Here is a 15,317-nt window from a genome sequence, read left to right as displayed (position 1 = left end):
TTCCGAACCTATGTATGTATATCTAAAGAATAGGCAATAAGTGCATATATCAAAAGAATGTTATTCGAAAGAAAAGAAAATATAGCGAAGTTGGCAACAATTTTCTGAAAACCCCAAATATATGTGTGTGGTCCAAATCTTTAATAATTTTATCAGAATCGGTTCATAATTAACTCAGATATGAGTAAAATTGCGAAGAAAAGTTTAGGTTTTGGAACCTATGTTCGGTATATATAGGTATACATAGGCAATATGTATATCAAAAGAAAGATATTCGAAAGACCTTTCTCTTTCCAAATATGTATATCGGAAAATAGTGATTTTTGAAAACTAAGAATTTGAAAAAAATTTAGAATTTTTCTAGAATTTTTTCTACTCCTTAGTAATGTTGACATCGCTTTTGGAATCTGTTCTGTGGAACTTGAGAAAAGTAGTAAAAAGTTCATTCCATGATTTGTAACTTTATGTAAAACTGCCAACGACTGCTGCCAAGCATCAAAATTCCATAAAATAACAATTTAATGATTGATCCAGACGGAAGGACAGACATTACGAAAAGTAATTTTAAAACGTTTAATACTTAATTTGAAGACAAACACAAATAGTATTATTTTTAAAACGATAAATGAAATAATACGTACAAAAACAACAACAGAATTATCGAAAAAGTTTTACTTTATTAGTTATTCTAAAACTAATAGAACTTACAAAACTTCTTTCACAAACAACAACAGACTTACGACCAATTTTTTTTCTTTATATATTAAAGGTTTAAATAAGTATTTTAATCAAATTCAAAAAAAATACCATTTAAACCAAAAAAAAAACTAAAATGAAAATTAAATAACATTAAAGAAATTTTCGTAAAATTAATTTGTAATTAATAAAAACCTTGTTCAAAAATTAGTTGATAGTAATTTTATGTTATTTTGCAAAGCAATCGAGTCGCTTAGTATTTAGTACATTTTTTTAGTAATAAGACGTCATTAAACAAAAACATTAATAATATTTTTTAATTATAATTTGTAATTATTTATGTTAAACATAATTAAATTAAATGAATTTGTTACCTCACAAAAAGGGTACTTAATAAAAAGAAAAACAAAAAACAAGACATAAAATATAAACAAAATTAAGTCATTATTAAATTTAAATAAAACAAAACGAAAAATTATTTAAAAAAAATTATAATAAAATGTGTTATTTGTTTAAGAAAAAGGTAAGTAAAATACTTAAAATACTATAAAACTTTCATGACCTTTTAACCTCCAATGAATTCTGCTTCTTGTTATAGTAATAAACAATTTAATTGACTTTATAAATTTAAATTTATTTTATTGCTTATTATTCTTAATTACATATATTATGTATATGGTAATTGTTTAACAATTAATTTTTGTTTTTAACTTAATTTTCTGTAAATATATATATATATTACTTTTGATTTGATAAAATATTTATTTTAAATGTAAATTTTTGTTTTTATTTTCTTTATTTCTAAAATCAATATTTTTCTTTAAGTGTAAACATTATTAACAGGATTAATATTAACTACTTAAAAAATTTGGCAAACATATTAAATTTTTAAACAAGTCTTTTAAACTTTGTTTTATTCTTACAAAATTTTTTTAAATCAGAAGGTAAAATTATCCTTAATTTTCATTTTCGATTCAAAACAATTGTTAAAAAAATTTTTTTAGATATTTTTCAAAATGTTTCTTTTTAAAAATAAATCAATTCCTTAATGCTAGCTTATTATTTAATGCTTTTTAAGAAAAATATAAAAGGAATTAATTTAAAGAAATTTAAAAGCCCTTTAACACTTCAGATTACACTGTGCAACAAAATTTAAAAAAAAAAAAGTCGAAACCCAGATACTAAACTATACATTTCTAAACTATTCAGAATCCCTCCATCACATCAGGTTTTGTGAGATATCGTATCCTAAAAACTGAAAAACCCTCGGTGGTTAAAGCTTTATTTTAAAGTCCACAGATTGGACTTAATAAGGTCTCAAATGCGGCTAAAAGCGGGGAATTTCTCAGATTTTAGAACATGATATCTCAAAAACCTGATGTGATAGAGGAATTCTGAAGCCTGACTCGGATATTGTTTTCTAAAGTTAAGAAAAACGTTTTTGGTTATATTAAAGACGTTAAAATGAACCGAAGGCACCTTTCTTAAAATCTGTTAAGTCAAGTCCAACCTTTCGAGCTTCAAATAAAGGTTTAAGGTAGGCAGGTCGTCCTTGCGATGTCATCACTGGGGACACACTTGGGTCCAGAATTTTGATCCCTTTGTGATAAAGGTTTAAAGAGGTTTAAACTCTCTATCATTCTTCTTTTTTACGTTTCAAACTTAAGTTTAAGATATCTCGAAAAAGGAACAATATATAAAAGGGATTGAACCTTGTAGACGAAATAAATATACTTTAGAAATGTAAACCATGATCTTTACTATCAGTTCCGAAACTGTTCTTAAGAATACATACATATGTTTTATATAGCTTCTCTTAGAACTAAGTTCAAAAGGTTTTTATAGAACTGGTATCGATTCGCTTTCACAGAACCAGTTTCAAACTTCACAATTTCTAACAAAAACAAGAATGTATAGTCAGACCTGATCGGCCATATGATACCCTACATAAGTATGTTAAAAATGTGGATTATTTTTAATTTTTTAACCTTGGTTACGAAATATATTAACAATTTGTTGACAAAAAAGTGTTTTTCTGACAGATGGATTATTTAGGGGCAAGGATAAATATGGGCCTATCCTTTTAAATCAGAGTTAGAGGGATTAACGATTACATTAATTTTATGCAGAATTTCAACGTAATATTAGTGTCTCTAAGTTAATTATTGACCTTTAAGTCATTTTCTAAAGGGGCATTGTTTGGGGGGTTAGGGTCAAAATAAGGCCTCATTATTACGAAAATCGCCAGTTTTTTTTAACTTATATAAAATTAAGTTTTTTTGAAAAGTCTATAGAACATTAAATATAACCCCCTTTTTGGGGGTTGTTCTTGTTGTTGTAACAGCATTATTTACAATATTTAATCCGGGGATTCTGTATTTAGGTCCAAGCCAAGAAATTGGGCTACTTCTACAGGGTTAGTTCATAAATCCATTGTGCTAATTAAAGTGGGGTGGGCGAACATTTCATTTCTATTTCAGCTATAGGCGGTGGGTGGCCTTCAAGAACGACATTCATGCGTAACCTGAATATCGTTCAAAGCTGCTGTATACGAACTACTACATAAATATCTTCGTATTCTCTCATCGTATACACGAACGTCCTTTCTGACATGCCTCCGGTGAGTATCCAACTGTGAGATGTTAAAGTTGGAATGACTCCTCCGGTAACATCCTGAAACTGTTTAGTCAGCATGACATTATGTTCCTTGACTGGGAAGACCTTCGTTTCCTCGTGTGAGTGTTGCTTTGAAGTTATTTGCATGCAGGCCGTTATAGCCCCTTTTCGGGGGTCAGGTTGTATGGTGGCTACATGAAATAATGGACCGATTTCAATCATTTTCAATTGGCTTAAAAATTGTGACCTGTAGTGTTTGCTTAAGGTTTATGTGGACAGACATATAGACGGATGAATATGGCTTAATAGACTTAATCGAGAAAGTGATTCTAAGACGATTGATATACATATGTACTTTAAGGTATCTAGTGGTGTAGGGTATAATCATTGGTCTTAACGTCAAAATTTTGTCTGGGTCTGATTTATTTATTCCCACAATTTTTCACAGCTAAAAATTCAAATTTTCATTAAAAAATAATTTTTCACTAGAAATTCGATTTTTCATTAAAAATCGGATTTTTAACTAGAAATTCGATTTTTAACTAAAAATTAAATTTTTCACAAAAAATACGTTTTTTCACTGAAAATTCGATTTATTCACTAAAAATTCTATTTTTTACTAAAAATCCAATTTTTCATTAAAAATCAAATTTTTCACTAAAAAACCAATTTTCCCCTAAAAATCTGATTTTTTCACTAAAAATGCGTTTTTTCACTAAAACCCAATTTTTCACTAGAAAATCCATTATTTCACTAAAAATCCGATTTCTAACTAAAAATTCGATTTCTCACTTAAAATCCAGTTTTTCATAAAAACTCCAAATTTTCTCTAACAAATACAATTTTTCACTACAAAATTATTTCTTAAATAAATTCCTTTTATATGTTAACTTTTATTATTTATAATAATTATATTATTATTTATAATAATTATAATTATATATTAACTTTTAAAAAATTTTATAATTGATATATATTTTCTGCTCACTCAAAATTACAGCTAAAATTTTTTTTTATAATATTCGAAGATCTTAAGAGCGACTTGCATACATAAACATAATTATGTATGTATTGTATAAGTGTAAATATGTTTATGTAAAGGTGTTTTAGGAAGAGGAAGGTAGGTACAATTGCTTAATATATTTATTTTAATTTATATTTATTTTAAAATAATTTTTATTTAAAAAAGAAATTAACAAAATTAAAATTGAAATAAAGAAAATATACACTTAGCAAAATATATATAAAAACAATGAGCAAATAATATATATTTATAAAAAAATTAAAACACAAAGATTGCTTTTAACTAAAACACACTCATAAAATATACATACATACATATATAAATTAAAATACCTTAATTAAAAATAAAATACTTAAAGCTACACAATAAAATTTATACACAAAAAGAAATAAATTTCTAAAAAATATACATAATTCTAAAAAAATAAATGACAGTGCATATTTATGTGTAATAAATAGAAATAAATTGATAAAGATGAATTACAATAAAAAAAGGAAACTTAAAGAAAAATATGCCAAAAAAATAAACAAAAGATCTATAAAAATGTATAAATATCTTTTAAATATTTAAACTAAAAGATCATTTTGTATATTTGTAATTCAAAAATGTTTGTATAATATTGTCCTTAATAGCTTTTTTTCTCTTTTTTTAAAACTCTTGAGCAAATTTTTTGTATTTCCTACAGACTTTCTTTTGTTTTTTTTTTCATTAGCTTTAACTTTACTTTTATTTTTATTTGATATGTTCTGAGCTAGTTGAGGGTGTAGCTGTTGAGGCATTATCATCACATACGCTGTTATTACAATTGGCATTATCTTCATTTTCAGTTTCGTTACCATTTTCGAGCTCACATTTCTTTAAAAGTACTTTTAAATTACTGGGTTTTTCTTCATCACGATTGATATTGAGTATAGTGGAATCGTCCATGCGATGATAGTGGGGTTTTTGTGATGTACTCGGTCTGGAGTAGTCCAAATGATCGTATTCATCTAATATTTGTAGGAGGGAGATTAAAAAATTATTAAGTTTTAATTGGAAATTGTTATAAAAATAAGTCTAAAAATAAAGATTAATTAACAATTAATTGAATATTCTTTAGGGTCGAGTTCATGTCCCATTTGGGGGTAATTTTTTTCCAAATTGTAAAGATATTTTTAATTATACGTTCTCTAAAGCTTTTCTAATAACTTCTTGCAGAACCCTTCCATAGAAAGAGTATCGACTACATAACGCTTCCACAGAACCAGTGGGTCGAATAAAGCTTACAATTATGCGAACCAAAGGCTCCCTCAGAACGTATAAGTCCAATGTTAGTAGGTTTATTGGCACAACTATACGAAATTGAACGAACCGATTCAAACAAATGAAGAGCGTGCGGAAAGGACAGTGAAACTGTAGATTGCTTCATCATTGCCGGACTTTCGTCGAAATGAGATCCAAATAGTGGCCTCCGGTAGGTAAGTGTCCCAGTCGCGATGCCTAGGTATATTTTTTCGGTTAGTGTCCCAGTCGAAGGATGCCTAAGTATATTTCTTCGGATTTGATGTATATCCATCCTCCCTTCAAACTAACTAACTAACTAACTAACTAACTAACTAACTAACTAACTAACTAACTAACTAACTAACTAACTAACTAACTACTAACTAACTAACTAACTAACTAACTAACTACTAACTAACTAACTAACTAACTAACTAACTAACTAACTAACTAACTAACTAACTAACTAACTAACTAACTAACTAACTAACTAACTAACTAACTAACTAACTAACTAACTAACTAACTAACTAACTAACTAACTAACTAACTAACTAACTAACTAACTAACTAACTAACTAACTAACTAACTACTAACTAACTAACTAACTAACTAACTAACTAACTAACTACTAACTAACTAACTAACTAACTAACTAACTAACTAACTAACTAACTAACTAACTAACTAACTAACTAACTAACTAACTAACTAACTAACTAACTAACTAACTAACTAACTAACTAACTAACTAACTAACTAACTAACTAACTAACTAACTAACTAACTAACTAACTAACTAACTAACTAACTAACTAACTAACTAACTAACTAACTAACTAACTAACTAACTACTAACTAACTACTAACTAACTAACTAACTAACTAACTAACTAACTAACTAACTAACTAACTAACTAACTAACTAACTAACTAACTAACTAACTAACTAACTAACTAACTAACTAACTAACTAACTAACTAACTAACTACTAACTAACTAACTAACTAACTAACTAACTAACTAACTAACTAACTAACTAACTAACTAACTAACTAACTAACTAACTAACTAACTAACTAACTAACTAACTAACTAACTAACTAACTAACTACTAACTAACTAACTAACTAACTAACTAACTAACTAACTAACTAACTAACTAACTAACTAACTAACTAACTAACTAACTAACTAACTAACTACTAACTAACTAACTAACTAACTAACTAACTAACTAACTAACTAACTAACTAACTAACTAACTAACTAACTAACTAACTAACTAACTAACTACTAACTAACTAACTAACTAACTAACTAACTAACTAACTAACTAACTAACTAACTAACTAACTAACTAACTAACTAACTAACTAACTAACTAACTAACTAACTACTAACTAACTAACTAACTAACTAACTAACTAACTAACTAACTAACTAACTAACTAACTAACTAACTAACTAACTAACTAACTAACTAACTAACTAACTACTAACTAACTACTAACTAACTAACTAACTACTAACTAACTAACTAACTAACTAACTACTAACTAACTAACTAACTACTAACTAGCTAACTAACTAACTAGCTAACTAACTAACTAACTAACTAGCTAACTAACTAACTAGCTAACTAACTAACTAACTAACTAACTAACTCACTAACTAAGTTACTAACTAACTAACCCTTCTTTTACACGATACCTGTTTTATACGATTTAGCTCTAACACGGTCTTCTTATTTATCGTGTCAATCGAAAGAATCGATTTTACATACAATTTGAATTTCACGATTTAATCTCGTGTTAAACGAATATTTAGTTTATAATGTAAAATTATATTTTCGATCACACTTTAACATTAGAATGATTATAAATATTCACAAAATAGAATATTTTTTGACAACTAATACATAAAGCACAACCAAAATTTTTAAATCAATTTCGAAATAAAGGTTAGAAAAGGGTTTTTGGCTTACCCTCCGGAAATAGTTTTTTCTTATAAATTTTTACTTTTTTAAGACAATTTACAAAGTGAAGCAAGTGTGTTATACAGAAAAGAAACAAACTGTTAGTGCACTTGTTATTTTATTAATAAATAAAACTAACTTACCGGGATCTTTATAACCCTCTTTTTGTTTAATTTCATCATAAACATGTTCTTCCTTTAAACCCTCTATAGAGTTATAAACATTGGGATTAGTTAAATCAGCATTTAGATTCTTGGCCAACATGTCGTGATTATAATTAATGGAATAGGTGCCAGCTGGTCAACAAAATGAAAGTAAAATTAAAACATAACATAATTATTAAACATTAAAGCAAAAACATACCCCTACTGCTGGCATTTGAATCATCGGCATACATATCTGTACCCACTAAATTAAGATTATTAATCTTAGGCCTTAAATTGTTTAATAATCTAGTTTCGGGATTAGTATGGTTCATACCATAAACAGGATTATCGAAATTATGACGATCGGGCCAGCCCTGTGTGGGATCACTTATATATTGCACATGAGCTATTTCCGTTTTCAAATTCGAAACTCGACGACGATAATAGAAGATAACGGCTATAATGACAGCAACAAATAGAATGGCCAAAGATAAACCCCAAGCTAAACCAGCACGACCTGCTGAAAGAAAATTAAAGAGTAAATAAATGTTTTAATGTATAGGCTATAAGAAAAAACATACTCTCCACTTCTGCTTCTTGTATACGCTGTTCCGCTTTGAGTATATCACAATTTTCTCCGGTAAAACCTTTACGGCAAACACAGCCATCGGTAGCCTGGCAAACAAAGTTGGGTGAAGTACATTGACAAGAGCGCATGCAGTGTTCGCCATAGAAACCCTCAGGACAAACTGAAATTATAAAAATGTTCAAAAATATATTTTATTTCTTCAATTTCTTAATAAAACACACACCTTCATCACATCTGGTACCCATCCAGCCGGGCTTACATATACACAGACCATCATTCTTGCGACAACCATTATCATTTTGACAACGACACTGCTGTGAACAATTCTGTCCATAGAAACCTTCCTCACAGGTTTTATTACAACTTAACCCCGTCCAGCCTGGCATGCAATGACATGTACCCGTTATATGATTACACTCGCCACCATGTTGACAATTACACTTGCTAGTACAGCCCGTGCCAAAGTAACCCGTTGGACAGGGATGTTCACAGGTCAAACCAATATAACCATCACGACATCTTATCTCTCCGGTAATATGATCACAACTCTTATTGCCATGCACTATAGTGGGACATTTCTCTTTGCAGCCATTACCATAGAAACCATACTCACAGGGTTGCGAGCAATCATCACCAGTCCAGCCGGCCGAACAGATGCAACGGCCCGTATCAGGATCACAGGATGAATTATTTTTACATCTGCAAACTTGATCACAAGATTCACCATAATAACCCGTAGGACAGTTAGTTTCACAGTGAACGCCTTCAATATTTTGCATTTTTGTAACGAATCAACCAACCAAAAAGCGCAGCAAATAAAGTAAATAAACAGAAAAAAACAAAAAGAAATAACGAAAATGAAACAAAATAAAAAATGTTTAAATAAGAAAATACTGATGTAATGTAATGCATGCAATGTAAATTTTGAAAAAAAGTTTGGAAAAGTTTGTTAATAAAGAGTTTTTTAAATAATAGAAAAGTTTTGATGGATCCAACGATTAAGTTTGCTTTAAAATAATACTGCTGAAAATTTTGATTTTTGGAAGCCTAGGTATAAAGTACTTCCTCCTTTCAAACGAACTAACTTGCTTTATTTAGGCATCTAACTAACTAACTAACTAACTAACTAACTAACTAACTAACTAACTAACTAACTAACTACTAACTAACTAACTAACTAACTAACTAACTAACTCTACTAACTACTAACTAACTAACTAACTAACTAACTAACTAACTAACTAACTAACTAACTAACTAACTAACTAACTAACTAACTAACTAACTAACTAACTAACTAACTAACTAACTAACTAACTAACTAACTAACTAACTAACTAACTACTAACTAACTAACTAACTAACTAACTACTAACTAACTAACTAACTACTAACTAACTAACTAACTAACTAACTAACTAACTAACTAACTAACTAACTACTAACTAACTAACTAACTAACTAACTAACTAACTAACTAACTAACTAACTAACTACTAACTAACTAACTAACTAACTAACTAACTAACTAACTAACTAACTAACTAACTAACTAACTAACTAACTAACTAACTAACTAACTAACTAACTAACTAACTAACTAACTAACTAACTAACTAACTAACTAACTACTACTAACTAACTAACTAACTAACTAACTAACTAACTAACTAACTAACTAACTAACTAACTAACTAACTAACTAACTAACTAACTAACTAACTAACTAACTAACTAACTAACTAACTAACTAACTAACTAACTAACTAACTAACTAACTAACTAACTAACTAACTAACTAACTAACTAACTAACTAACTAACTAACTAACTAACTAACTAACTAACTAACTAACTAACTAACTAACTAACTAACTAACTAACTAACTACTAACTAACTAACTAACTAACTAACTAACTAACTAACTAACTAACTAACTAACTAACTAACTAACTAACTAACTAACTAACTAACTAACTAACTAACTAACTACTAACTAACTAACTAACTAACTAACTAACTAACTAACTAACTAACTAACTAACTACTAACTAACTAACTAACTAACTAACTAACTAACTAACTAACTAACTAACTAACTAACTAACTAACTAACTAACTAACTAACTAACTAACTAACTAACTAACTAACTAACTAACTAACTAACTAACTAACTAACTAACTAACTAACTAACTAACTAACTAACTAACTAACTAACTAACTAACTAACTAACTAACTAACTAACTAACTAACTAACTAACTAACTAACTAACTAACTAACTAACTAACTACTAACTAACTAACTAACTAACTAACTAACTAACTAACTAACTAACTACTAACTAACTAACTAACTAACTAACTAACTAACTAACTAACTAACTAACTAACTAACTAACTAACTAACTAACTAACTAACTAACTAACTAACTAACTAACTAACTAACTAACTAACTAACTAACTAACTAACTAACTAACTAACTAACTAACTAACTAACTACTAACTAACTAACTAACTAACTAACTAACTAACTAACTAACTAACTAACTAACTAACTAACTAACTAACTAACTAACTAACTAACTAACTAACTAACTAACTAACTAACTAACTAACTAACTAACTAACTAACTACTAACTAACTAACTAACTAACTAACTAACTAACTACTAACTAACTAACTAACTAACTAACTAACTAACTAACTAACTAACTAACTACTAACTAACTAACTAACTAACTAACTACTAACTAACTAACTAACTACTAACTAACTAACTAACTAACTAACTAACTAACTAACTAACTAACTAACTAACTAACTAACTAACTAACTAACTAACTAACTAACTAACTAACTAACTAACTAACTAACTAACTAACTAACTAACTAACTAACTAACTAACTAACTAACTAACTAACTAACTAACTAACTAACTAACTAACTAACTAACTAACTAACTAACTAACTAACTAACTAACTAACTAACTAACTAACTAACTAACTAACTAACTAACTAACTAACTAACTAACTACTAACTAACTAACTAACTAACTAACTAACTAACTAACTAACTAACTAACTAACTAACTAACTAACTAACTAACTAACTAACTAACTAACTAACTAACTAACTAACTAACTAACTAACTAACTAACTAACTAACTAACTAACTAACTAACTAACTAACTAACTAACTACTAACTAACTAACTAACTAACTAACTAACTAACTAACTAACTAACTACTAACTAACTAACTAACTAACTACTAACTAACTAACTAACTAACTAACTACTACTAACTAACTAACTAACTAACTAACTAACTAACTAACTAACTAACTAACTAACTAACTAACTAACTAACTAACTAACTAACTACTAACTAACTAACTAACTAACTAACTAACTAACTAACTAACTACTAACTAACGAACTAACTACTACTAACTAACTACTAACTAACTAACTAACTAACTAACTAACTAACTAACTAACTAACTAACTAACTAACTAACTAACTAACTAACTAACTAACTAACTACTACTAACTACTAACTAACTAACTAACTACTAACTAACTAACTAACTAACTAACTAACTACTAACTAACTAACTAACTAACTAACTAACTAACTAACTAACTAACTAACTAACTAACTAACTACTACTACTTACTAACTACTAACTACTAACTAACTACTAACTAACTAACTAACTAACTAACTACTAACTACTAACTAACTAACTAACTAACTAACTAACTAACTAACTAACTAACTAACTAACTAACTAACTACTAACTAACTAACTAACTAACTAACTAACTAACTAACTACTAACTAACTACTAACTAACTAACTAACTAACTAACTAACTAACTAACTAACTAACTAACTACTAACTAACTAACTAACTAACTAACTAACTAACTAACTAACTAACTAACTAACTAACTAACTACTAACTACTAACTAACTAACTAACTAACTAACTAACTAACTAACTAACTAACTAACTAACTAACTACAACTAACTAACTTAACTAACTAACTAACTAACTAACTAACTACTAACTAACTAACTAACTACTAACTAACTAACTACTAACTAACTAACTAACTAACTAACTAACTAACTAACTACTAACTAACTACTAACTAACTAACTAACTAACTAACTAACTAACTAACTAACTAACTAACTAACTAACTAACTAACTAACTACTAACTAACTAACTAACTAACTAACTAACTAACTAACTACTAACTAACTACTAACTAACTAACTAACTAACTAACTAACTAACTAACTAACTAACTAACTAACTAACTAACTAACTAACTAACTAACTAACTAACTAACTAACTAACTAACTACTAACTAACTAACTAAACTAACTAACTAACTAACTAACTAACTAACTAACTACTAACTAACTACTAGCTAACTAACTAACTAACTAACTAAACTAACTAACTACTAACTACTAACTAACTAACTACTAACTAACTAACTAAGTAACTAACTTACTAACTAACTACTAACTACTAACTAACTAACTAACCTAACTAACTAACTACTAACTAACTAACTAACTAACTAACTACTATACTAACTAACTAACTAACTAACTAACTAACTAACTACTACTAACTAACTAACGAACTAACTACTAACTAACTACTAACTACTAACTAACTAGACTACTAACTAACTAACTAACTAACTAACTAACTAACTAACTAACTAACTAACTAACTAACTACTAACTAACTAACTACTAACTAACTAACTACTAACTAACTAACTAACTAACTAACTAACTAACTAAACTAACTAACTAACTAACTAACTAACTAACTAAACTTACACTAACTAACTAACTAACTAACCTAACTAACTAACTAACGAACTTACTAACTAACTACTAACTAACTAACTAACTAACTACTAACTAACTAACTAACTAACTAACTAAACTAACTAACTAACTACTAACTAACTAACTAACTAACAACTAACTACTAACTAACTAACTAAACTACTAACTAACTAACTACTAACTAACTAACTAACTAACTACTAACTAACTAACTAACTACTACCTAACTAACTTAACTAACTAACTACGTAACTAACTAACTAACTAACTACTAACTAACTAACTAACTACTAACTAACTAACTAACTAACTACTAACTACTAACTAACTACTAACTACTACTAACTAACTACTAACTAACTAACTAACTAACTAACTAACTTACTACTAACTAACTAACTAACTAACTAACTAACTAACTATAACTAACTAACTAACTACATACTAACTAACTAACTACTAACTAACTAACTACTAACTACGTAACTAACACTAACTAACTAACTAACTAACTAACTTACTAACTAACTAACTAACTAACTAACTAACTAACTAACTACTAACTAACTAACTAACAACTAACTTACTAACTAACTAACTAACTAACTAAAAATATTAGCAATCAATTTCATTTCGAATTTTTGGGTCCATCAAAAGTGATTTTTTATAGTTACTTTAAGATATAATGCAGATTTTTTGTATTCAAACTTTTCCAAGTTCCGAATTAATCTATAGACATCAAAAACTAATGAATATAAGTTCATGCTCATGCAAAAATGGATTTTCAATATTATAAATATTTAATGAAAAATGCTTGTGTATATGAAGGAGTGTAAAGAAAGTTGTGAAAATTGGTAATATGTATGTAAATGTATGTGTGTATGTTATTACAATATCTTTAAATGCATGTATGAAATCTATGGAACAAACCACAACCCAAGATGATTCTAATTGTTTTCTAGAAGATATTGATTTCTTTTTCTTTATATACCTCCCCATCCCTGTTTGCAAATACATTTGCCATCGGTGGACTCACAAGCGATGGTATTATTAAAATCACATTCACACTGTTGCGCACAGTCCAGACCAAAGGTGCCATAATCACATTTATGTTCACATTTATCACCCTTAAAACCGGCAGCACAGGTACAAGCACCATCGGTGGGATTACAGGCGGCATTATTCTTGCACTCACAAACACTATTACAATCCTGACCATAATGATTCAATTCACAAGGGCGATCACATTTAATATTTTTCCAACCAGGTTTACAGAAACATTGACCCGTTTCGGGAGCACACAGGGCACCATTTTTACAGTCGCATTTATTAGCGCAATTTTGTCCATAGTAGCCTTCATCACATTGTTCTTCACAGGTTTCACCCTTATAGCCGGCCGCACATATACAAGAGCCATTAATGGGATTACATTTGGCATTATTTTTGCAATTACAATTCAATTCACAATTTGCTCCGTACTTAAGGAAGGGACAAGGTCTATTGCATAAAGTGCCACTCCAGCCTACTTGACACAAACATTTACCATTTTCCGGATGACACAATTCAGTATATTGCATTTCACATTCACAGGATTTGGTGCAATTTTCGCCATATTCATTAGCAGCACAAATACGTTCACCACAATCTACACCTGTCCAACCAGGGCGACATTTGCACTCTCCTGTGGCCTTGTCACAAGTGGCATCATTTAAACATTTACATTCTTGAGTGCAATTTAAGCCATACAAATTACTAGGACACTCATCGAAACAACGATCACCCATATAGCCGGCAGGACATTCACATTTACCCGTTATATGATGACAGGGAGCACCTTTAAAGCACTCACAAGATTTCTCACAATTTGCACCATATGTACCAGTGGGACATTTATTGGCACACACATCTCCCGTCCAACCATCCGGACACATGCATTCACCATTTTGAGGATCACATTTGCCATCGTTTTGACAGCGACAATCTTGAGTACATTGAGCACCATGTTTGCCGTCGGGACACTGATCTTCGCATCTTCAAAAAGTAAATATCACACACAATTGAATAGGTTTTGAAAGAAAAAAAAAAACACCTGTTCTTAAAGGAAAA

At 28.5% G+C, this 15,317-nt stretch overlaps 1 protein-coding gene across 10 annotated transcripts in view; it reads right to left on the bottom strand.

The window, feature by feature from the left end:
• Positions 1 to 4,177: 4,177 nt before the first annotated feature.
• LOC119602815 (protein draper) overlaps positions 4,178 to 15,317 on the bottom strand; it is a 47,825-nt gene continuing 36,685 nt past the window's right edge. For 5 of the 10 annotated variants that reach the window (XM_037954550.1, XM_037954553.1, XM_037954551.1 and 2 more), the window contains 7 exons: positions 14,203 to 15,242; positions 8,538 to 9,077; positions 8,307 to 8,474; positions 7,943 to 8,245; positions 7,723 to 7,875; positions 7,589 to 7,621; positions 4,933 to 5,325 (listed from right to left, as the gene is read on the bottom strand). In XM_037954550.1, coding sequence (XP_037810478.1) covers positions 5,069 to 5,325; positions 7,589 to 7,621; positions 7,723 to 7,875; positions 7,943 to 8,245; positions 8,307 to 8,474; positions 8,538 to 9,077; positions 14,203 to 15,242 — 2,494 coding nt within the window. In that variant the 3' untranslated portion in view covers positions 4,933 to 5,068. Of the gene's footprint in view, positions 5,326 to 7,588; positions 7,622 to 7,722; positions 7,876 to 7,942; positions 8,246 to 8,306; positions 8,475 to 8,537; positions 9,078 to 14,202; positions 15,243 to 15,317 lie in introns of all 10 variants that reach the window. The other 5 variants (XM_037954555.1, XM_037954556.1, XM_037954557.1 and 2 more) reach the window with 5 other exon arrangements.

This window comes from Lucilia sericata, unplaced genomic scaffold, assembly GCF_015586225.1.
Source record: "Lucilia sericata isolate MDLA Ls3-8-SP2 unplaced genomic scaffold, ASM1558622v1 Contig000254F_arrow, whole genome shotgun sequence".
Classification (NCBI taxonomy): Eukaryota; Metazoa; Arthropoda; class Insecta; order Diptera; family Calliphoridae; genus Lucilia; species Lucilia sericata.
Note: the sequence above shows the minus strand (reverse complement) of the source record. Positions and strands in the feature narration are given on the sequence as shown.